Raw genomic sequence first — 22,494 nt, forward strand, 5'->3', positions numbered from 1 at the left:
ATTGCACATTTAAAGTATTGAGGTCTATTGCACCGTTGACTATTAACAAGAGTATTGCACAAAGGTATTGCACAGTGAAGTGAAGAGGCGCTACAGCTTAGTTGTTCCCCCCTCCTTTGTCCTCCTGTTTCCCCTCCCTCTCCCCTCCAGAGAGGCGTTAAACAGTCTGATGGCGTGTGGGACAAAGGAGTTTTTAAGTCTGTTGGTTCTTGTCTTTGGGAGAAGCAACCTGTCACTGAACAGACTCCTCTGGTTGTTTATGGCCGTGTGCAGAGGATGCCCAGCATTGTCCAGCAGTTTTTTTAGTGTCCTTTTCTCTGCCACTGTCACCAGAGTGTCCAGCTTCATGCCGACCACAGAGCTAGCCTTCCTGATCAGTTTCTCCAGCCTGGATGAGTCCTTCTTTGCTGTGCTGCTCCCCCAGCACACCACAGCATAGAAAAGTACTCCAGCAACCACTGACTGGTAAAACATCCTCAGGAGCTTCCTGCAGATGTTAAAAGACCTCAGCCTCCTGAGGAAGTACAGTCGGCTTTGGGTGTTTTTATACAGGTGCTCTGTGTTGCATGACCAGTCCAGTTTGTTATCCACCCACAGCCCGAGGTACTTGTACTTGTTGACCACCTCCACCTCCTCCCCCTCTATCTGAACCGGCAGGGGACCTTCTCTGGACCTCCCGAAGTCCACAACCAGTTCCTTACGGTGTGTTCACACCGAACGCGATGGACGCGAATAAAACGCCCCTAAATTGACACGTGTACATTCGCGTCTCAACGCGTGTCCAAGAAAAATCCATCGCGCGTCAAAATATCATATTTTGACGCGCGTGAACCGGAAATGTGGGAGGAATGTGGGAGGAAGTTGTGCCAGACCGGTATCTTTGCAAGATGGCAGCTTTCGAGCTAGCGCTTGAAGAGAGAGTCTCCCTTCTCTATTTACTGTGGAGAGCAGAGCAGCAGCGTAAAAGACGTCCTCGCCGTACCTGGGTCCATCAGGTCCTCCAGAGGCGTGAGCAGTTTGGTGAGTTTCACCATTTGCTCCAGGAGCTGCGCCTGGATGACGGCCGATTCCAGCGCTATCACCGTCGGCCAGTTTGAGAACCTGCTTTCCCTCGTCGGTCCCAGCATCGCCCGCCTAGACACCAACTACAGGCGCTCAATCCCACCTGCAGAGCGCCTGTCCGTCTGCCTGAGGTTAGTAAAAGTATTTAATACGGTAGTCCTTTATTGATACCTGTGCTAATATGCTAAACCATCCATTTATACACTGCTATCATGGATGTGCTATGCTAACAGTGAATGCTGTCGGTGTTTACCGATAATATTCCTAGTGATACTCAGACGGTCTCATCAAGTCCCGATTTAATTCGATTTATGCTGTTATCAGTGTTTGAATGATAGCATGGCTGTGGTGTCATAGGTATGCTCTCGGTGTTTGCTGATATCAAACTGGTATTAGGACCAATGTGGGTTAATCTTTGTAGTGATACTCACTCCTTTTTTTTATTTAGACCTGGTTTAATTCTGGGATAGTTGAATATTTGTATATAATCACCGCAGACTGTTTTGGATTATATCTAAAATATATCATGTAATTATCCTTATAATTACAAAATGTTTTATGTAAGATTTATGTTTTGTAATTTGGAATTTTGGAATTTCAATAATGTATTTTGTAACTGCAGTACACATAATACTCATTTTAAACAATTTTGTCCAGGTTCCTTGCCACTGGGGACTCCTTCAGGACCATCGCGTTCAGAGGCTGTCCTGGTGAGGGAGAAGTTCATGGCTCACTTCTCGGCAGAGGGAGCCGTGTCTTGGCAACCAAAGGAGTAGCCTGTTTGAAGTCTGAGTGACTTCCCCACAACGGCTCTTTTAAGAGCCACCCACAAACCTCTAAAGAGTGTTCCTGTCTTTTTAAATTTTTCTTAATAAATGGAGCTCTACGCCAAAATAAACTAACCTCTTTTTACTCTGCAACTTGTTTTCACTATGTTCCTGTATACAGTGTGGTGCAAAAGTTTGGGCAACCTTATTAATAGTCATTATTTTCCTGTATGAATTGCTGTTACAGTAAAAAATGTCACTTACATATATCATATAGGAGACACACACATTGATATACACTACATATTTATATTATTTCTCTTTTTTTGTGTTGCCAATTTATGCACCTGCTTGATTTGGTTTAAACAGTTATTGCACACTTTCTGTAAATCCAGTGAACTGCATTTCACTTCTCAAATATCACTGTGTGTCTCCTATATGATGTATTTAACTGACAATTTTTATTGTGACAACCAACGATTTGTACAGGAAAATAATTACTTTTCACAATGTTGCCCAAACTTATGCATCCCACTGTATTAGTATGTTTTGTTATTAGTGTAATATGAAATAAATTCTACTTTTGTCAAGTCGGGTGCCAATATTTGCTGTGTAGTAGAACAAAGACATTTGTCATTATAAATGTTTATTTGATAAAATATATAAATTCAGTAACAAAAGGACATAAATAACATAAATATATGAAATCTAACTATTTACAGACAGACAGGAATAAAAAGGACCCAGCTTGGAGTGGAAGAGCCTCAGGGAGAAGGAGGATAAACATAAGAACATTGTTTCTGCTCTGGAGAGCTGCTGCCTCATCAGAAAACTACTGATCACTAGAAAAATTTGCATTTCCTGCGAAAATGCAGTGTGGATGCTTTAAAGCTGAAGCTGTATGCAAAAAGTAGCTGAAAAAGCTGAAAAGTTGCAGAAATTGTAAAAACTTTGCAGAAGCAAAGGAACTTTGCTAAAATGGAATAACTTAGCAGAACTGCAATATCTTAGAGGAAACATAATACTTGGCAGAAATACAATAGCATAGCAGAACTTAGCAGAAATATTGTAACTTACCAGAAACATAACTTCTCAAAAATACAAGAATTTAGGATAAATAGTATAAGATAACAGAAAGAATATATTTAGACAAAAATACTTAAGCATTACAGAAACACTATGATTTAGAAAAATAGTACAACATAGCAGAAATACTGTGATTTACCAGAGACACTGTGATGAACTATGAATATTGTAATTTTAAATTAAGACTATGTTTTAGCACAAATATTATAATTTGGCAGAAATACTATGATAAAGCACAAATACTCTGGTTTAGCACAAATATTATAACATAGCAGAAATACAATTATATAGCAGAAATGGTATATTTAGAAAGAAAAATATAATATAGTAGAAATAGTATGATTGAGCAGAAATACTACAATATAGCATAATAACAATGATTTAGCAGAAATACTATGATTGAGCAGAAGTACTAAGATGTAGTAAAAGTACTTTGATTTAACAGAAATACAATTATGGAGGAGTAATACTTTAAAATGGGAGAAATATTGATACACACACACACATACACAGAGCCTAAAGGGAAGAGTATTTGTGCCATGGAGTGTTAAGAATGTGAGGTCCATATTAGAAAAGCTGGTAAAATCATAAAAGTTTGCAGAATTGTAATAAATGATGAATATGAATTACTGGTCTGTGACAGTGTATTAATTTGTAGGGAAAAAAACATGTTGACCAAGGTGGAATCGAACCCACGATCTTTGGCTTGCAGACCCGTGTCATTACCAACTGCGCCACTGGGAAAGAGAGGAGCCGTTTTGAAAAACAGGGTGATGAGCAGTCAGAATTAGATCCCGGTGAGAGGCGAAATATGCCGTTTTTTGGAGTTACAAAACGTTGTGTAACTCAAAAACTAGGTGGACTAGAGGCATAATTCTTGTACTGGGTGAATCAGCGGACTTTGGTGTACTTTGACTGCGATTTTCATTGCTCTTTGTACAACCGTCGCTGAGATATGACGAGAGAGGAAACGGAAGACCTCAGACATGATTGGCTGGCTGGGAAGCCGTGCAGGCCCTGATATGTGATATGTGTCTGAGTCCGCACAGAGGATTGGCTGCCTGGCAGAAATATATAGAAATAGTATGATTAAGCATAAATACTACATTTAGCAGAAATACTATATTAAGCACAAATCCTATAAAAAGCAGAAATAGTATATTAAGCACAAATCCTATAAAAAGCAGAAATACTATATTAAGCACAAATCCTATTAAAAGCAGAAATAGTATATTAAGCACAAATCTTATAAAATAGCAGAAATAGTATGATTTAGCACAATAGTAATAAGTTAAACAGAAAAATTGGAAAAGCAAAATGGACAGCTGAAAAAATGCTGAACATGCTGAGGGTCCCTCAAATATACTTGTTAAATGAAAAAAATCAGCAAAAAAAATATATAACAGCCACACAATCAGAAATATGTACACATAAGGAAACACACATGCACAGAGAGACACACACACAAGATCCAATTCAGTCAACCAGTCTAAATATATTGAATTTGAATCTTAGAATGAGATCATCCCATTAAAAGGCCTTCTCTCTCTCTCTCTCTCTCTCTCTCTGTCACACACACACACACACACACACACACACACTCACTCACACAGGGAGAGAGAAGTAAGTTTCTAGCTCAGTCAGCCATGGAGCTGCTGAATTTGAATCCACCAATCAGAGAGCCTGTGCACTTTTTCCCGCCAAAACAGGTGCATCTATTTACACACGCAGCACAGAGAGACACAGGATTATCCGGTTGTTCAGTCTGACGTCACTAGCCGTGTCTGGGTCTAAACTCCGCTGCAGGTCCATATATCAAACGATCACTATGGCATTACTGTGAGTTGAAAAACTGTCTAAAGTCTTTCATCTTTAATAAAATGATCAGCGCTCTGCTCTACCAGGTGTAACAATTGAGTTTAACATCCAGGCATCCATGAAAACGGAATTTATGACATTTAACGGAGTTAGAAGTTAGCAGGGAGTTAGCTCGCTAGCTTCTATCTAAATACAATATAGCATGTCCTGACTGCGGGGTTTTGGAAACAAATTAAAACGTACAGCTCTGTTATCACTTCCAACATAAATGAAGACAGAAAGCTAAACAGCAGTGACGTTTGTAGGGTTACTGAAGTTTGGCTAGCTGGTATATAATGATGTGCTACGTGACCGCTAGCGACACAGCTATGTTAGCATAATATAAACAAGCTAACTTTTTTTCCACTTGATAAAAGTTACCGTGAGTGTTCTCGGTGGTCAGGAACAAATGTAATTGCATGGCAGGATGCTGTAAACGGACCAAACTTCAGCCAGGAGAACAACTGAGATAATCCATCCACAATACGAGGTTAGTCATTCATATACTGCTGCATGGGCTGGGCTGTAGTTACATCCTAAGGTTTTAAAAACTGAGCTTAAATAAATGATTAGCGGTAATAAAAGCCGAGGGAGGTCAACAGTGATCGCTGACTGTTTTAGGAGCTTTTTGAGATCAAATAGAAGAAAATACATAACATTAAACATGTTAACAACACAAATGCCATATTAAACGCAGACTACTTTAGACCCGGAAGTAGGATTCGTCGCGTCATCACTGAACAACCGGATTGCAGTCTATTTCTCATAATGACGACTCCCCTCAAACAAATGACCATAATTTCCTAACCGTAGGGGCTAGAGCGGTCATTCTTACACCGTTTTGTTCAGAAGAGATGGGGGAATCTTCAAGTGTTGACAATTTATCATTAAAATATGAATTTTTAGAGATATATGACATGGATGACTTGTTGACTTAGAAGCCACGAATTCCCCAATATGCAAATTTGAATGCCTCAGACCACATATATGATTGGCTGGCTGGGAAGCCGTGCAGGCCCTGATTTGTGGATTTGAATTCCTCAGCCCTCAGATATGATTGGCTGGCTTAGAAGCCATGAAGGCCCCAATATGCAAATTTGAATGCCTCAGGACACATATATGATTGGCTGGGAAGCCGTGCAGGCCCTGATTTGAAAATTTGAATGTCTCAGTCCTCACAGAGGATTGGCTGCCTGGGGACCTGGCAGAAATATATAGAAATACTATGATTAAGCATAAATACTACATTTAGTAGAAATACTATGTTTTAGCACAAATACTATAAAAAGCAGAAATACTATAATTTAGCAGAAATACTATATTAAGCACAAATCCTATAAAAAGCAGAAATAGTATGATTAAGCATAAACACTACATTTAGTAGAAATACTATGTTTTAGCACAAATACTATAAAAAGCAGAAATACTATAATTTAGCAGAAATACTATATTAAGCACAAATCCTATAAAAAGCAGAAATAGTATGATTAAGCATAAACACTACATTTAGTAGAAATACTATGTTTGAGCAAAAATCCTATAAAAAGCAGAAATACTATATTAGGCACAAATCCTATAAAAAGCAGAAATAGTATGATTAAGCATAAATACTACATTTAGTAGAAATACTATGTTTTAGCACAAATAGTATAAAAAGCATAAATACTGTAATTTAGCAGAAATACTATATTAGGCACAAATTCTATGAAAAGCAGAAATAGTATGATTAAGCATAAATACTACATTTAGTAGAAATACTATGTTTTAGCACAAATCCTATAAAAAGCAGAAATACTGTACTATGATTTAGTAGAAAAACTATAAATAATCAGAAATACTATATTTGGCAGAAATACTATATTTTGCACAAATCTTATAAAATAGCAGAAATAGTATGATTTAGCACAATAGTAATAAGTTAAACAGAAAAATTGGAAAAGCAAAATGGACAGCTGAAAAAATGCTGAACATGCTGAGGGTCCCTCAAATATACTTGTTAAATGAAAAAATCAGCAAAAAAATGCACAGGGAGAGAGAAGTAAGTTTCTAGGTCAGCCTGGGAGCTGCTGAATTTGAATCCACCAATCAGAGAGCCTGTGTACTTTTTCCCGCCAAAACAGGTGCATCTATTTACACACGCAGCACAGAGAGGCACAGGATTATTGCAGCCTATTTCTCATAGTGACGACTCCCCTCAAACAAATGACCATAATTTCCTAACCGTAGGGGCTAGAGCGGTCATTCTTACACCGTTTTGTTCAGAAGAGATGGGGGAATCTTCCAGTGTTGACAATTTATCATTAAAATGTGAATTATTAAAGATATTTGACTTCTAATGCACCATAACTGAGTAGAGCGAAGCAAAAACTGGCTTGACTTGCCCTCAAACAACGCTTTGTAACTCGAAATCTATTTGGAGTATCGATATCATTCTTTCACCGTAAGAGACAGCAGGCTTTGGTGAACAGTCATGGAAATTTTCAGGTCTCTATGGAAATCCAACAAAAAGTTATGCCGAGAGAAAAAAGTGGTTCATTTCCAGAGTTTGAAATCTGAAGAAATCTGAGCGACGGACGAATTTCCTACCCTCAAACAAGTCCAACTCATTTCAGAACGGTAATACGTGAGAAAGAAATTCTTGAATTGTGAGCGTCACGAGTGTCTGAAGATATACCGGGACAAGCCTCATGTCTTAACTTTGCTTCGTTAAGGAGATATGACGATTCGAATATGCCTCTCATTACAGAAATGCAGCGGTGATTTTGAACAAACTCTCCATTCACTTTATATGGAGAGTTTTCCGACATTGTGTTGGTCTGAGGAGATTTGCGAAAGTTCTATGAATACCACAACAATGATAGTGACATTTTCGGAAACCCAGCAAAAATACCTACGTTTTGATGTATAATTTGTGGAAGTTGAGTGAAGATTGAGCAAGTAGCAAGAAGTAGTTCGGACATGAAGAGAAGACTGCAAAACCTTCAGTGGCACACTGGAAGCCAAGTGCATAGCAACCATAACAACGCATGTATTTTGTGAAAAATCACAATTTTGCAACTGAAAACTTTAAGAGGCATAAAGGTAAAACGGTAAAAGATTTGAAAAAGCTGAATCATACCTGAATAGCCCCATAATTTGAGAACATTTTAAAGTTTGAATGGTTGTTCTACGTGAAAATATGAGGAAGTAGTTAAGTTTCAGAAACAAGCAAATTTTAGCAGAATTGCAGAAGTTTCCCATTCATTTCAATGGGACTAATTAAGCTTAATATTTTAAAAAGTATAATAGTGAAAAATACCAAAAGACATAGCAGGAATTAGCAGAAATAGCAGAATATTTTAAAATTTGAACGGTGAAAATTGGCTGAAAATTGTGGAAGTAGTTAAGTGCCAAAAAGTGTGCGGAAGTCCCAAGAGGAACTCAATAGTGTGGATGCTTAAAGCATCCACACAATTAGGGTCCAATGTTTCCAAATTTAGCACAGCTGTGCTGTTTTCATAAACTGATTTATAAATTTGGAATTTCACGAATTCTCGTGTCTGAGGCGGCATGCTCTCCAGAGCAGGAACAAGGCTGAGGAGGAAATGTTCAGTTGCAGACGGACGTGGCCTCTTTAGGGTCTCCAGGATAGCCAGCTCCACCGCCGATGGACCGTCCTGGGACCCTTCCCTCGCCCGCCTTCGAGCTGTCCTCCTCTGTGGGCCTGTAAAACACAGAACAAAACACCACAAAGAAATGAGAAGGCTGCTACTAGATTTTCATTTTCAAAATTGAAGAAAACCAGGATATGAACAGATTGGTTGTAGATATTTAGTAAAGGTGATCACAAGGGGATTCAAGCAAGTAAAAAGCTATCAGTGCTTGATGTTCATACCTGTGGGTGCAGCAGCAGGAGTGGAGGGACCAGGGACTGGGGAGTCAGGAGAAGCAACATGGGAGGACTCTGCTGCATGATTACTTGACTCTATCAAGACAATATTAAATGTTAACAGGTTGAAGACAATAGTCATAGAGAATATTATATTATTATATACTTATTATTATATACAGTGGTCTCTCATTTATTGCAGCACATGAACAGTAGTCACAGTTCTCACAAGTTGATTCTCAAAGTGCAAACCTTTGTCGATTTTAAAACGTATTATGCCGCGCTTTTTCTCCGTCTGCGGCGCCACTTTTGTGCGCCTTTTTCCCTCCCCGGTGCAGGTTTTATATTTCCGAATGAGGGTCATAGTTAAGAGTGTTTTTGTGCTGTTTTTTTCTATTGGACATGATGGATATCAAAACCAAACATGATAAGTTTGGCAAGCGCAGGAGACACGACACGGAGGAGATTTGTCATTTGGGCTGCAGAATGCAATGCTGTACGGTGCAATAAAAACAAAATCAGCGAAAAGGCGAGGCAGTGACGGATGAACAGCGGGACTACTGTATACTGTTTATTAATAAACAAAATATATTCCTGTATGACAACACGCATTAATTAACTGCCTACATTAATTCATTGTAAACATACCTTCTGACTGACACTCCCCTGCTGCCTCTTCGGGCTGTCCCTGGTCCTCGGGGGAGAAGTTCTCCACGGTCCGCACCATATTACCGCTAGTCTCCCGCGGGGTGAGGAAGGGGTCCAGAAACCCCATGACCGCGAAGAACTTCCATCTCCTCCCCGATCCTGCTGCCGACCCACTCCTCTTCTCCTTCTCTGCCCTCTTCTCCTTATTATAGGTGTCCCTGAGGCTCTTCCACTTTCTCCTGCAGATGTCCTCTGAATAAACGCATTATCTGGTTAGCGGAAAGGTATTTGTACAACAGTGGGAAAATCGCGGGACAGTAGGCAGGCTTGCTAGCTTGCTAGCTTTTGCGCGGCTTCATCGGGTCAGTCTGAAAATTAAAAAGAAGAAGGAATGAACTTACCAGGTTGCCCGATCTCCTCACTTATGTGTCTCCAAGCTAGGTCCTTTTTATTCCTGTCTCGGTAAAAATAGTAGCTGGCATCATACAGCTCAGGGTGGTTAGCCACAGCGCTGATTAGCTTTTCCTCCATACTGAATGAAGAATGAAGGGCTTTGGCTGGATCTGCCCCTTTGACCTAGGTCAGAGCCACGTCACCAGGCTCCTGATTGGTTGTCGCGGCGCGATTTGACGCTCGAGTTCAGCTTTTTCCAACTCGAGCGGTAGACGCGAAACGCGCGTATGCACAAAATGCAACACAAAAACTGACGCGCGTGGTTTTATTCGCGCGTCAAACGCGCCAGACGCGCTACACGCGCTACACTGACGCGCGTTTCACGCGTTTTGGCGTTTTCGCGACGCAAATCTGCTTCCGAATTTTCGCGGGACCCGCAATCGCGCGTCATCGCGCCTTTCCATTGACTTTACATGTAAACCTGACGCTCTATTCGCGTCCATCGCGTTCGGTGTGAACACACCGTTAGTCTTTGAGGTGTTGAGTTGCAGGTGGTTTGTGTGACTCCACGCGACAAGGTTCCTCACCAGACTTCTCTACTCCTCTTCCTGATCATCCCAGATACACCCCATGATGGCTGTGTCATCTGCAAACTTCTGAATGTGGCATAATTCAGAGTTGTAGCAGAAGTCAGAGGTGTACAGGGTGACCATTGTCAATCAATCTCGTGCCGTGTCTCCTGTACATTACAGAATGTGTCCAGCTTGTCAAGTTTAAATAAATCTTTGATCGCTACCAGTGTGGCTTTGAAGTGCTGTACTGTGTGTTTGTAAGTTTTCTCGCCAACAAACACAACAATGGCGATGAAACGTTTTGCACCGTCAAAGTCACCTGTGGGTTTCTTTGGTTTCATTCTATAATACTGGACTTATTTTTCTACAAAGGTTTGAACTTTGAGAGTGTTTAAACAAGAGAGAAAAGTGTGAAAATGTTCATGCCTGTCTGAGAAAAGTGTATAAAGTGTGTTGTGAGGGGTTCTATAGCCTTAAAACATCTATAATAATTGTATAAAAATAAAGTTGGCTACTTCGCAGATTTCACCTATTGCAGGTTAATTTTAGAACATAACTATCCCGATAAACGAGGGACCACTGTACTAAGTAATTTATTGAGAATTTTTCAGAAAAACAATATTTCCCCATTGGATAAGCAGAAGAGAATGGATGAACGGATAATATTTCACCATTTTACTAGGGTGACCAACCGTCCTCTTTTTTGCAGTTGTTGACTTGTAAAAGCCTATCGTTTAAATATGTTAAAGTTTTCTTTAAGCAATTGTATTATTAAAGTTTTTCTTGACTAAGCCAAATCTTCTCTTTTTTGGAAATCAAATGGAAATCAAAATATGGTCACCCTAATTTTACAAGATAAGTTTGCTTTACTTTATGGGGTGCAGCCCATATTATTGAGTCATTTAACCTGGACTGAATTCATGGTATTTTACCAGACAGGAGACACTCCTTTCCTGTACAGCTCTTTTGGTAGTTATGTTTAAACAGTGATTGCGAAAGAAAAAAAAAATCCATCCATCTGCTTATCCTTTTCAGGGTCACGGGGGGCGCTGGAGCCTATCCCAGCTGTCATAGGGCGCAAGGCGGGGTACACCCTGGACAGGTCGCCAGTCTGTCGCAGGGCCAACACACAGGGACAGACAACCATTCACTCACACATTCACACCTAGTGGTAATTTGGATTATCCAATTAACCTATCCCCACAAGCTGCATGTCTTTGGACGGTGGGAGGAAGCCGGAACCCAGAGAGAACCCACGCAAACACGGGGAGAACATGCAAACTCCACACAGAAAGACCCCGGCCTGATGTTGGAATTGAACTCAGGACCTTCTTGCTGTGCGGCAACAGTGATAACCACCGTGCCACCGTGCTGCCCAAGAAAAAAAAAATCTTAGAATTTCTTAAACATTTCTTGCATTTTTCAACTGTCTTTTTTTCATCAACAACATGAAGTGCAGGTCTTCAGGGCCAGCTTATGTGATAGGAATTCCGTGGAAAGTGCAGGGTATCAAGCAAGTCCAGGGGATCAATCACTGCTCAATCTCATCATAACAACTTTATTCTCTTAAACATTAGATCTTTAAACCATAGTCTAAGTGGATATATCACCTGAAACTTAGATTTGCTCTAAATCTGACCAGGCCTGCTTCAATTCACAACTGAAAAGTGTCTGTAGTATATTTTTGCCTGTACAGTATAGTTATTTATTTATTATTTTATTTTGTAACAATGGAAAAAAGTATTTACTCCTTTTCTGTTAGCTGACACCCATCCTAGAGTAAATAAGTGCAACAGACAGAAGTGGTACCAGCAAGTACAGACAGATTTACACTTTAAAAGATTGAGAGAAACTGTATTGTGATCTAAGGAGCTTGGAAGGAAAAGCATCTGGACTTCTTTAACCTCCTAGAACCTGGCGTCCACATATGTGAACGTCACATTTTGGGTTGCCTAGACTAAAATATGTAAATCATGTAAATTGACAGAGTGAGTGCACAGAGGGCACCAAATTTTTGCAGAGTTGCCACAGACCTCCAAACTTCATGCGGTCTGCAGATCATGTGGATTTAGTCGTGAACCGTTTACCAAGCAGCGCGACCTGATTTCTGCTTGTCTAGTCTGCCATCTGGTGGAAAAAGGCGGTAAGTGCACGTATGACCGCCTGGGTCCACTTTTTTTCTTCTTTGTTTCTGTCTCAAATAAGCAGCTGCTACAAAGAAACCCCCGAACTGCCTCGCTTCTGTGTTTTATCCATGCCGGCTCCCTTACAGTCCGCCGGGCTTTGAGAAACACGCGCTTTATGTACGTCCGTTACTTGGCTAGCCGAAGCTGTTAGCTTCCTCAGCAGCTACAACAGACTGCGACGTTTACGGTAGAGGGTGTTTGTACTAGCAACCTCGGACGCTGACTTCAGCATTTAGATAAAAAAAAAAGAAGACGATGACGAAGCGGCGACTGCGTTAAACAGCTAACTAGCTTGAGCCCGCTGGTGAAGTGCGGTTATAAAACAAAGGGATTAGCAATGCTGGCCTCGGAGCTGTAGCAACACCTAATAACGGTCGCAGCTAACAGTTTTTACAGTAAACAAATGCTATGACGAAAAGCATTGCATAGAAGTACTAGTATTGTGTTAATCACAGGATAAGTCGCTCTACTTTCCCCTCTGCTGATGTGAGCGTTGGTGGTATAGTGGTTAGCATAGCTGCTTTCCAAGCAATTGAGCCGGGTTCAATTCCCGGCCAACGCAAAGTCATTTCTTCACTAAAGTGGCAACTTTAGATTCTACTGTTAACAATTGCATATTTAGAAACGTGCTCACCCCAACGGTTTTCATTTGGTGTCTGAAAACTAGCGTCTGAAAACTTTTTGTGGTATGAAAACTAAAGTCATTTAAACACACTGTTAGAATTTAAAGCTACCCGGATTTTCAGGCACTAATGCAGGCACAATCAGCTGTCTATGTCCTGTTAATGGGGACTTTGGCACGACTGTCCTATCCTCTCTTGCTTGCCGTGATCAAATTCAGTGAGTGTTCATACCAACGGGACAGGAATTTTATTCTACAAACTTAAACATGAAGAGGAACTCATGACACTAAATACAAAATATATTTAAAAAATATATAACTTGTCTCTTATGTTGTTCCTGCAGCTGCTGAATGAGCTCTGTTAGTACATGCCGACATGGGGAGGTATTTCCACAGCGAGGTGGACATTAAGAGCCCGTGGCATCAGGTGCTGGCTGCCTTCTGGCAGCGCTACCCAAACCCATACAGGTAATTAATCAGAATCAGAATCAGAAAGGGTTTTATTGCCAAATGTTGAGCAGGTTTACAACATTAGGAAATTGCTGCGGTGCTTCAGTGCAAACATACTGTCATAAATTGCGCTTAAATAGACATGAAAAAGTAAAAGTAAGAATAAGAATTAAAAGTGCTACGTAGAAAGATATATGCATGAGATATACATGAGCTATATACATGAGAATAAGAATTAAAAGTGCTACGTAGAAAGAGTGCAGGTGGTGATCAGTGCCAAACATGGAATGATGCAGTGAACACAGCGTAGGGTCATGTGTTAGTGGTGGGAACAGTCGTACGTTTATTGTTCATGTGTCCAACAGCAGAGGGGAAGAAACTGTTCTTATGGCGAGAGGTTCTGGTGCGAATGGACCGGAGCCTCCTGCCTGAGGGGAGCAGGTCAAACAGACTGTGTCCAGGGTGAGAAGGGTCAGCTGAGATCCGAGCTGCACGCCGCAGTGTCCTGGAGGTGTACAGGTCCTGCAAAGATGGGAGTCTGCAGCCAATCACCTTCTCAGCAGAGCGCACAACACGCTGCAGTCTCTGTTTGTCCCTGATAGTGGCTCCAGCGTACCACACGGTGATGGAGGAGGTGAGGATGGACTCGATGATTGCGGTGTAGAATTGCATCATCGTCCGTGTTGGCAGGTTGAATTTCTTCAGCTGCCTCAGGAAGTACATCCTCTGCTGGGCTTTCTTGATGACGGAGGTGATGGTGGGCTCCCACTTCAGGTCCTGGGTAATGGTGGTACCCAGGAAGCGGAATGAGTCCATGAATGATTGTTTCAGTGAATATGCAAAGTCATTTCTCATCAATGAATCTGATATTTTTCCCTTATAAAACAGTGAAAAATGTCACCTTATTATCTAGTACAATAAAAGAAAAAAAACACATTAGTCCATTTTCTCCAGACAATGGACAAAGTGGACCAAACTGTCGTGCTTTTATCTTGACTGCATCAACCCTGGGTGTTGTTTGGAGAACTTCAGTTTTTTAAACAATAAAAGACATTTTAAAAAAACAGAATGTGTGAGTGTTCTCAAAAAAAATAGATCTGTTTTGGTGTACCAGCACCCATGTACTCACGGAAGATGTCCTATACCGCGAGGTCACCTCCAGCAACCACCTGCTGTCCAGGCGACTGCTGACGAAGACCAACCGCCTGCCGGGCTGGGCGGAGCGGGTCTTCCCCATGCACATGGCTCGGGCGGTCTACGTCCTGGAAGATTCTATCGTGGACCCTCAGGCCCACACGCTCATCACCAAGACCTGGAACCTGAACCACAACACGCTGATGGTGAGATGCGCTCTGATTAGATCACTGTGGTTAATTAACCCCCCCACCCCCACCCCATGACAGATAGGATAGAGTTCAGATTGATGGTCTTATTGTCATCAAGCGATTTCTCCCACTTTGAATGGGGCAGTTTGCAGTTTGAGATAACCAATCAGAAAATGGCCACGAGCTGTGAATAGCATGAAAGCATGAGATCATGGTCATAGATGTAATAGAGCAGACCTTCCCAAAGTGTGGAGCCATTGCAGGGGGGGCGCGGTATGAAAAGGGAGGGAGAGAGAAAACAAAACTCTTGGACACTGCTAGCACAGGGCGCCCACAGAAATGCAAAGCAGGAGATGAAGCATCGCTGAATATGTTTCCAAACCAACTTCATTCTAAGCCAAAGACTAGAAAATCTGGCGAAGCATATCTGCCCTTTGGTTTCACCTGCACAAGTGCCAAGTGCACAAGTCTCCCCTGCAGGATTGGTTTTCCCTGCGTTGGGAGCAGCACTGTGCTCTCCCTATCACGGACAAACAGTATCCCACAGTTGTTTATGTTTTTAAACCCATTTTGCACAGAGAGGCATTTTTTGAAAAATGCATTGATAGCAATGTTGAATATTATTACACATACAGTAAAATAATCACACCGTGACGCCTCTGCCTTTCTAAATGGAGGGACAGTAACTGCGTTTGTATATGTTAGTGTGTAAAACCTGTAGACAGTAAGATTAACAGTATTTTGTCTCTATCTGCCATTCTGCAATTCATCTCATGTAAACAATAACGTGCGCACAGCGTGACGTGAAAAAAGGCACATACCTTTGACGTTGCGTGACGAACTCTGTATTCCTCGTCCACACGTAAACGGAAAAAAATGAGTTTTTAAAAAAATCTCCGTTTTCGGTGATTCGAAATGCTGTTTATGTGTCAACGAAACAGCTGCGTTTTCAAAAATACCCGTGTAGGTGTGAACGTAGTGTAATAGTTTACTTTCTTACTGCCTGTAATTTATTGCAAGTTACTTGTATTTGCTTAACCCTCCTGCCATCCTTTAAAAAACTCACACCCATCACCCTAGGGACCATTCTCAGCCACGCCATAAAAAGACCATATATCCATATTTTATTCCACTTTAAATTAGCCAACCTTGTAAAACTACTTCTCCCTGAAATATTCATGTAAAGTTTTAATTATATTTTCGTTGTTTTAACCCTTCAAATCCCAGTGTTATTACATGAGCGCCCTGTGTTATAAGCCCCAAAAACCAAAAAACGAAACTAAATATTTCCACAAAAAACCAGTTGAAGTAATATGTGATTGTCATTATAAGTAGGCCTTTAGATGGACCAAAGATTGGCACCAACATACATTTTGACCTGCCATTATTTTTTTTGCATTTTTTTTGCAATTTAAAAATTAAAACTTCAAGGCCCTGAGTCTTCATTGACATCCAAGAAAAGAAGAAAAAATAAAATCATATGATGATAATTTGGGGTTGAAAAATAGCGTTTATAATGGAAGTCAATGGGCAGAAAATGGTCCCCAGGGTGATGGGTGTGGGGATTTCTGCTGCTCAGCCATTTTAGGCTGATTTAAGGAATTCACACTGGAATATTAACATTGACAGGTAAAAACTATCCTGTGGCAAGTTTGGTTATATTCCACTGAACACAGTGGAAATGGCAGCCATTTAACACATAGCAGTGGCACAAAAAGGTCCCAAGAAGGCAGGAAGGTTAATTGTTTACTAAATGTTTGAGGTGTGAAAGAAACCACAATGGAGCAAAATATGGGCGTGTGTGGTTGGAGGATGTGTTTGTGCGTGTGTGTGCGTGTTGTAAAACAAAGGCAGCAAAAAAAGTTTGGGAACCACTGTAATAGAGGAACCAGCTGACATGGTTTGAGCACCTGAATAGGAGATCTCCTGCACATCTAGACTTTGATGGACTAGGTCAGGGGTTTTGGGCATGTCCAGCTGTGAGGAGACCTGTGACAGAAACAGGACTGGACTGGGAATGCCTTGCTGGAAAGGCTGGAGATAGTTGCCTAAATGAGGCCATTCTCTCCACTTTTGCTCATCTCAGAAAGGACAAGAAAATGGATGAATTTGCGGATTTAAAGAACTGCACTGGACACAGGTATAAATGCTTTTTGACTGGAAAACTACAAGGCCTCTTACAGTCTGGTTGGTTTTAACATTTTCAGTATTTAACTAAGTTCAAATCAAATCACTTTTATTGTCACATCACATGTGCAGGTACATTGGTACAGCACATGTGAGTGAAATTCTTGTGTGCGAGCTTCATAAGCAACAGAGTTGTGCAAAATACAATAATGTAAACAGGCAAAATACAAGAATGGCTGATCTGAAACTAATAAATATATGTACAATATATAATAGTATATGCATTTCTGGATGTGTATACTAAATATTTTTCTACGTGTGTGTGTGTGTACACATATTTTACAAATTAAATAGAGTAAACAATAAATAAAATATATAAAAATATACAGAGTTGAGACATGTGCAAAACAGTGGCATTGCTGTACAGTATGTAGTGCATAATGTTGAAGTTCCAGTAGTGGAGGTGAGGTGTCTATGAAGTGTTCAGCAGTCTGATGGCCTGATGGAAGAAGCTGTCTCTCAGTCTGCTGGTACGGGACCGGATGCTGCAGAACCTCCTTCCTGATGGAAGTAGTCTGAACAGTTTATGGCTGGGGTGACTGGAGTCCTTGATGATCCTCCCCGCTTTCCTCAGGCAGCGCTTCCTGTAGATGTCTTGGAGGGAGGGAAGCTCACCTCCAATTATCCGTTCAGAGCACCGCACTACTCGCTGGAGAGCTTTGCAGTTGTAGGCGGTGCTGTTGCCATACCAGGTGGTGATGCATCCAGTGAGGATGCTCTCAATGGCACAGTGATAGAAGGTCCTGAGGATGCGGGGGCTCATGCCGAATCTTTTCAGTCTCCTGAGAAAGAAGAGGCGCTGCTGCGCCTTCTTCACTGTTTTGTTTGTGTGTACTGACCACGTAAGATCCTCAGCCAGATGTACACCAAGGAACCGGAAGCTGCTCACTCTCTCCACAGCAGCGCCGTTGATGGTGATGGGGGTGTGTACTTCTCTGCACCTCCGGAAGTCCACTATCAACTCCTTTGTCTTTGCGACGTTGAGGGTGAGATGGTTGTCTTGACACCAGTGGTCAGGGCGCTGACCTCCTCCCTGTAAGCCATCTCATCACCATTGGTGATAAGAACCACCACTGTAGTGTCGTCCGCAAACTTCACAATGATGTTGGAGTTGTTAGTGGCTGTGCAGTCGTAGGTGTAGAGTGAGTACAGGAGAGGGCTCAGTACACACCCCTGTGGAGCACCAGTGTTCAGTGTGATGGGGGATGAGGTGATGCTGCCCAGTCTGACCACTTGGCGTCTGTCAGACAGGAAGCTAAGGATCCAGCTGCAGAGGGAGCTGCTCAGTCCTAGATCCTGCAGTTTCCTGTCCAGCTTCGAGGGAACGATGGTATTGAATGCTGAGCTGTAATCTACAAACAGCATTCTCACATACGTGTCTCTCTTCTCCAGGTGTGACAGGGCAGTATGTAGTGTCAGGGCTATGGCATCATCAGTGGACCTGTTGTGGCAGTATGCGAACTGTAGAGGGTCCAGTGAGTCGGGTAGTGCAGAGCAGATGAAGTCCCTGACCAGCTTCTCGAAGCATTTGCTTACGATGGGGGTCAGGGCTACAGGTCGCCAGTCGTTCAATGAGGAGATGGTGGAGGATTTGGGTACAGGGACGATGGTGGCCATTTTGAAGCAGGCTGGGACTACAGACAGAGAGAGGGAAAGGTTGAAGATGTGCGTGAACACTCCAGCCAGCTGAGCCGCGCATGACTTGAGGACGCGGCCGGGAATCTCGTCCGGACCTGTAGCTTTGCGTGCGTTCACCTTCCTGAAGCACTTCCGCACATCCTCCTCAGACACAGTGTGCGCACTGACGTCATCCGCGGTGCGCACCCTGTCCGGTCTCATGGTGTTCGCTGTGTCGAATCTAGCGTAGAATACGTTTAGATCCTCACACAGAGAGGCCGTGGTCTGCGGTGTGCTGGGTTTCCCTCTAAAGTCTGCGATCGTGTTTAGTCCCTGCCACATACTCCGAGGGTTGTCAAACTGTTGCTCCACCCTGTCCCTGTACTCACGTTTGGCTGCTTTGATCGTCTTCCGGAGTTGGTAATGTGCGTGTTTGTAGTCCGATGTGTTCGCGGAGGCAAAGGCGGTGCTCCGTGCCGCGCGAACATCTCCGTTAATCCAGGGTTTTTGATTTGGGATGGATTTAACTGTTCTGGATGGGACGACATCTTCCACGCATTTCCTGATAAATCCACAGACTGAGTCTGTGTACTCATCAATGTCCCTAGCAGCCACGTGAAACATTTCCCAGTCCGCGTGATCAAAACAGTCCCGCAGCGTAGACTCCGATTGGTCCGTCCAACAGTGCACCGCCCTCCGGGTTGAATATAATACTTTTTCCTGTGCTTGAACAGTTTGTGTTTGGAGTAAAAACGGGCTTTTTTGTACATTTTCTACCGTCTCTGCCTCTAAGACTGTTGTGGAGCGGTGTCTGTTTGAAGAGAACCATGGTCAGCCATCTTGGACCAAATTGAGGAGGGAGGCCTGGATCTCCACAGCTGTATATGGACTGGGTCGACCCATACAGGTATACACAAACATACAAATGTTTCAGTCCTAGGGAAAATTGGCCACCAAAACCCAAACTCAACCTACTATCACTTAAAGTATAAAGAACACACCAGCTTCTCTTAGTGTATTTCTGATAGAGATTGACAGACCACGTGACCTTCGTGCATTGCTTTGTGGGTACCCGTGGCAACAAAATCAAAACACTGCATCAAGCGCTAGTATTTCCAGCACCGGTAATCATTAATTCTGTGGTTTTAATCCCTAATTGCATTTTATTTACCCCAAAAACAGTTATGTACAAAACGACGGACAACACGGCAGGTCCGTACAAAGACAGACTTGACGAAAAGGCAAAAAAAAAGGACAAGGAAAAAATCAAAGGATTGAAAGGGTCAGACCCATACGAGCATACAGAGTGGAGTAAGGACGTTAGCGTGCTGCCCAACTTTCATCACGGACATATTTATTATTGTATGGTCCTAAGTGTGAGTGTATGCACTTCACGTTTATTAACTTCAGATCCCTGCAACAAGCCCAGGTCCAGTTTACTTTTGGTGATTTGGACTATTCCATTTCACAGCTGTTGTTACATTTTTTTTCCCTTTTTCTTCTGTACAGGCCAACGAAATCTGTTTGTAGTTTCAGGTTGTAGTATTACACAACATTTTCAGATCTAATAGAAAAAAAATAAGTGTTTCATAATTCATTCAATTTATTGTCTTTCTTTATAACTGGCATTATTGTTTCATTCTATTATAGAATCTTACAAGAAAGAGGCAAAATTGTATTCCATTATGCTTTATTAGCTGCTTCAATAAAAAACAAATCAACAATGCAAAAAACAACAACAAAAAAACAACAACAACAACATTGGAAACCAGCATAGTAGAAAACAGTTATTCATCACTTGATTGCTTGAAAACAACACTTGGGCACATATATGCGGGATTTTCGTGGCTGTTTTGATCTCGCTCTCTCTTAACCGATCAAATCTGGCTGTGGTAGCAGCTTTAAACTCAGTATGATCCAGGTTGATAGAGGGTGCTCAGTCTGGATCACATTCCAGCATTTTGCATTGGTTTTCCTACAAAACATAACAAACATTAGCCCGCAAAGCCACAGTGAACAAAGCAGCATAGCGCAATGAATTCTATTCAAATCAATATAAGACTTACTTGTAACCTACATCACCAATTATGTTATGATAAATTACGTAATAACTACAACAGAAGACTTACTGTTGTGGAAATGCTTGGAGCAGACTAACATGTGAGCTGGAGTGTTCTGAAACGTTATATTTGGTCTTCAAATTGCTCCAATCCAGGCCATACGTCAGCTCTTGTTACTTCGGAAACATGGCTTGAACAATTTCTCTTCCATGACGTAATCCCATAAACAATCTCTTTACCCGTCGGCTTCCCGTGGCTGTCATGCGACCAGCTATTGCAGTTAATAATACAACAGCTTCTCGCCATTTTTTGTGTTTCTTTTTATCCCTGTGTGACTGTTTTCATGTGAAAGCATGCGTGCGCTAGTACCTCTTGCCACGAATTCCCAGAATCCTTTGTGGTTTTACCCCAGAATGACATCACATTTTCAATCTCTATAAAAGATCCCCAGTAATGGCTGGAGGTGTGGTCAACACGAACTTGATAACGGCTGCTTAGTTTGCCTTAATGTTCTGCATGTTTGCGATTATAATTTTATTCCATTATTTTTGCAGTTGGGTTGTTATGCTTGTTACATAGCTTCATGTTGGCTTAGCTAATATCTCGGTTACTCCTTGGCAATGCAGGTCATAAATAAAACCCCTGACTAGTTAGCGAGTTGTTGCTGGGGAAATTCGTTGCAAAGAGGGTGCTGCACCAAAATTCTGTCTGCGATTGGTTTGGTCTCTTATCAGATTGTCCATTGTCGCCCATAGTTTGCATGGAAGATGCTGACTTGTCTGCAAACACTCAGAACATTGTGAAGTAATACCTCCTGGCTCTCAAGCCAAGCCAAGATACCAATACCAACTATGTGACACTTCGTCAGTATCTATATACAGCTAACGTATGGTGCGGGTATTTATCTTTGACTAATTCTTTGTCTTTCTCCGCCAGGAATTCGGTCTTGCCAGGTTTAAAAGTAACCAAGCTAAAGCCATGAGAGGGCTGGAGTACTCTCTCTCCAAGCTACAGAGTAAGTCACAAATACATGCACACACACATTTGTATTTCACCTCTGAGGGCTTCACCAAAACCTGAAGCTTAATTACCACAAGCTATGTGTTTTTGTACAAAAGTCCTGAAACTGTAAAAAGAAATCCAGTTAAAACCAAGAAAACAAACGTCAGCCTATCACAAAACCGCTGTTTTTTTCTTTCTTAAAAAGGGAAATCATCATTTAAAAACTATGGTTTTTATTTTCTCTGATCATCTTTGTCTAATTTAACTTTTAGAGCATTTCATTAAACGTTGGTCTCAATCTAGTATCAGATTGAGACCAACATTTACTGTATTGCACACCTTTGGTGGTGGCTTAGAGTGATGTCAAATTTTTCATTGATTTTTAGATTTGGTCACAGGATTCACATTTTTTTTTTATTTATTAAAATATGAATAACAAATGTCATATGAGTCTTCTCTTTTGACTTTTTTATGTAGATGTAGTTTAGATCAGCCTGATTTTCGGTCATTAGAACTTAAACCTTAGATTGCATATAAAAGACGACGGTACACTCCGGGTATGAGAACTGTGCATTTTCTTTTCTTGTTTTAAACCTTAAACCTATTTTCAGCTCCATTATGCTCATATTCAGTTTATTTTTCACTTCAGGGCTCAGATCAGTGTGACAGTTCCTCATTTTCTACTTTTATTTATCCACAGCTAGTGACCAGGGAGAGTCATCAGAGAAGCAAAAGCCCCTCCCACCACAAGCCACGCCGACCCCCAACCAGAAACCCAAACAGTTTGTCTGA

The 22,494-nt window shown here is 41.6% G+C and overlaps 2 protein-coding genes and 1 non-coding gene across 4 annotated transcripts in view; 2 read left to right on the forward strand and 1 right to left on the reverse strand.

Annotated features, from left to right (window-relative positions):
* LOC146635354 (uncharacterized) overlaps positions 1-9,819 on the reverse strand; it is a 28,208-nt gene extending 18,389 nt beyond the window's left edge. The window contains exons 1-4 of the mRNA XM_085350095.1: positions 9,690-9,819; positions 9,289-9,540; positions 8,647-8,736; positions 8,222-8,475 (exon numbers count right to left, since the gene is read on the reverse strand). Of these exons, the coding sequence (XP_085206221.1) occupies positions 8,222-8,475; positions 8,647-8,736; positions 9,289-9,540; positions 9,690-9,819 (726 nt within the window). The remainder of the gene's footprint in view (positions 1-8,221; positions 8,476-8,646; positions 8,737-9,288; positions 9,541-9,689) is intronic.
* A 3,110-nt stretch (positions 9,820-12,929) lies between these two features.
* On the forward strand, positions 12,930-13,001 carry trnag-ucc (transfer RNA glycine (anticodon UCC)). Its single transcript has one exon. It is a non-coding gene; the product is annotated as a tRNA-Gly (tRNA).
* Positions 13,002-13,437: 436 nt separating this feature from the next.
* Positions 13,438-22,494, forward strand: LOC146635356 (PRELI domain-containing protein 1, mitochondrial-like). 2 transcript variants are annotated; one of them, XM_085350528.1, is made up of 5 exons: positions 13,438-13,529; positions 14,626-14,851; positions 19,434-19,547; positions 21,637-21,746; positions 22,407-22,494. In XM_085350528.1, exons 1-5 carry the CDS (start codon positions 13,438-13,440, stop codon positions 22,492-22,494), a joined length of 630 nt encoding a protein of 209 aa, XP_085206654.1. The 2 variants fall into 2 exon arrangements, with proteins under 2 accessions (XP_085206654.1, XP_085206653.1); XM_085350527.1 differs by having other exon boundaries at positions 21,637-21,715; positions 22,403-22,494.

The sequence above is a fragment of the Diplotaxodon limnothrissa genome, linkage group LG3, assembly GCF_057381915.1.
Source record: "Diplotaxodon limnothrissa isolate DT_005_m linkage group LG3, D_limnothrissa_male_GT1.1, whole genome shotgun sequence".
NCBI lineage: Eukaryota > Metazoa > Chordata > Actinopteri > Cichliformes > Cichlidae > Diplotaxodon > Diplotaxodon limnothrissa.

What these genes read in the sequence shown, in the direction of transcription:
- LOC146635356 (XM_085350528.1), top strand. Translation starts at nt 13,438, where the DNA reads ATGGGGAGGTATTTCCACAGCGAGGTGGACATTAAGAGCCCGTGGCAT. An exon ending in GACTGGGTCGACCCATACAG is followed by an intron (nt 19,548 to 21,636) that starts GTATACACAAAC and finishes TTTCTCCGCCAG; the next exon opens with GAATTCGGTCTTGCCAGGTT. An exon ending in ATACATGCACACACACATTT is followed by an intron (nt 21,747 to 22,406) that starts GTATTTCACCTC and finishes ATCCACAGCTAG; the next exon opens with TGACCAGGGAGAGTCATCAG.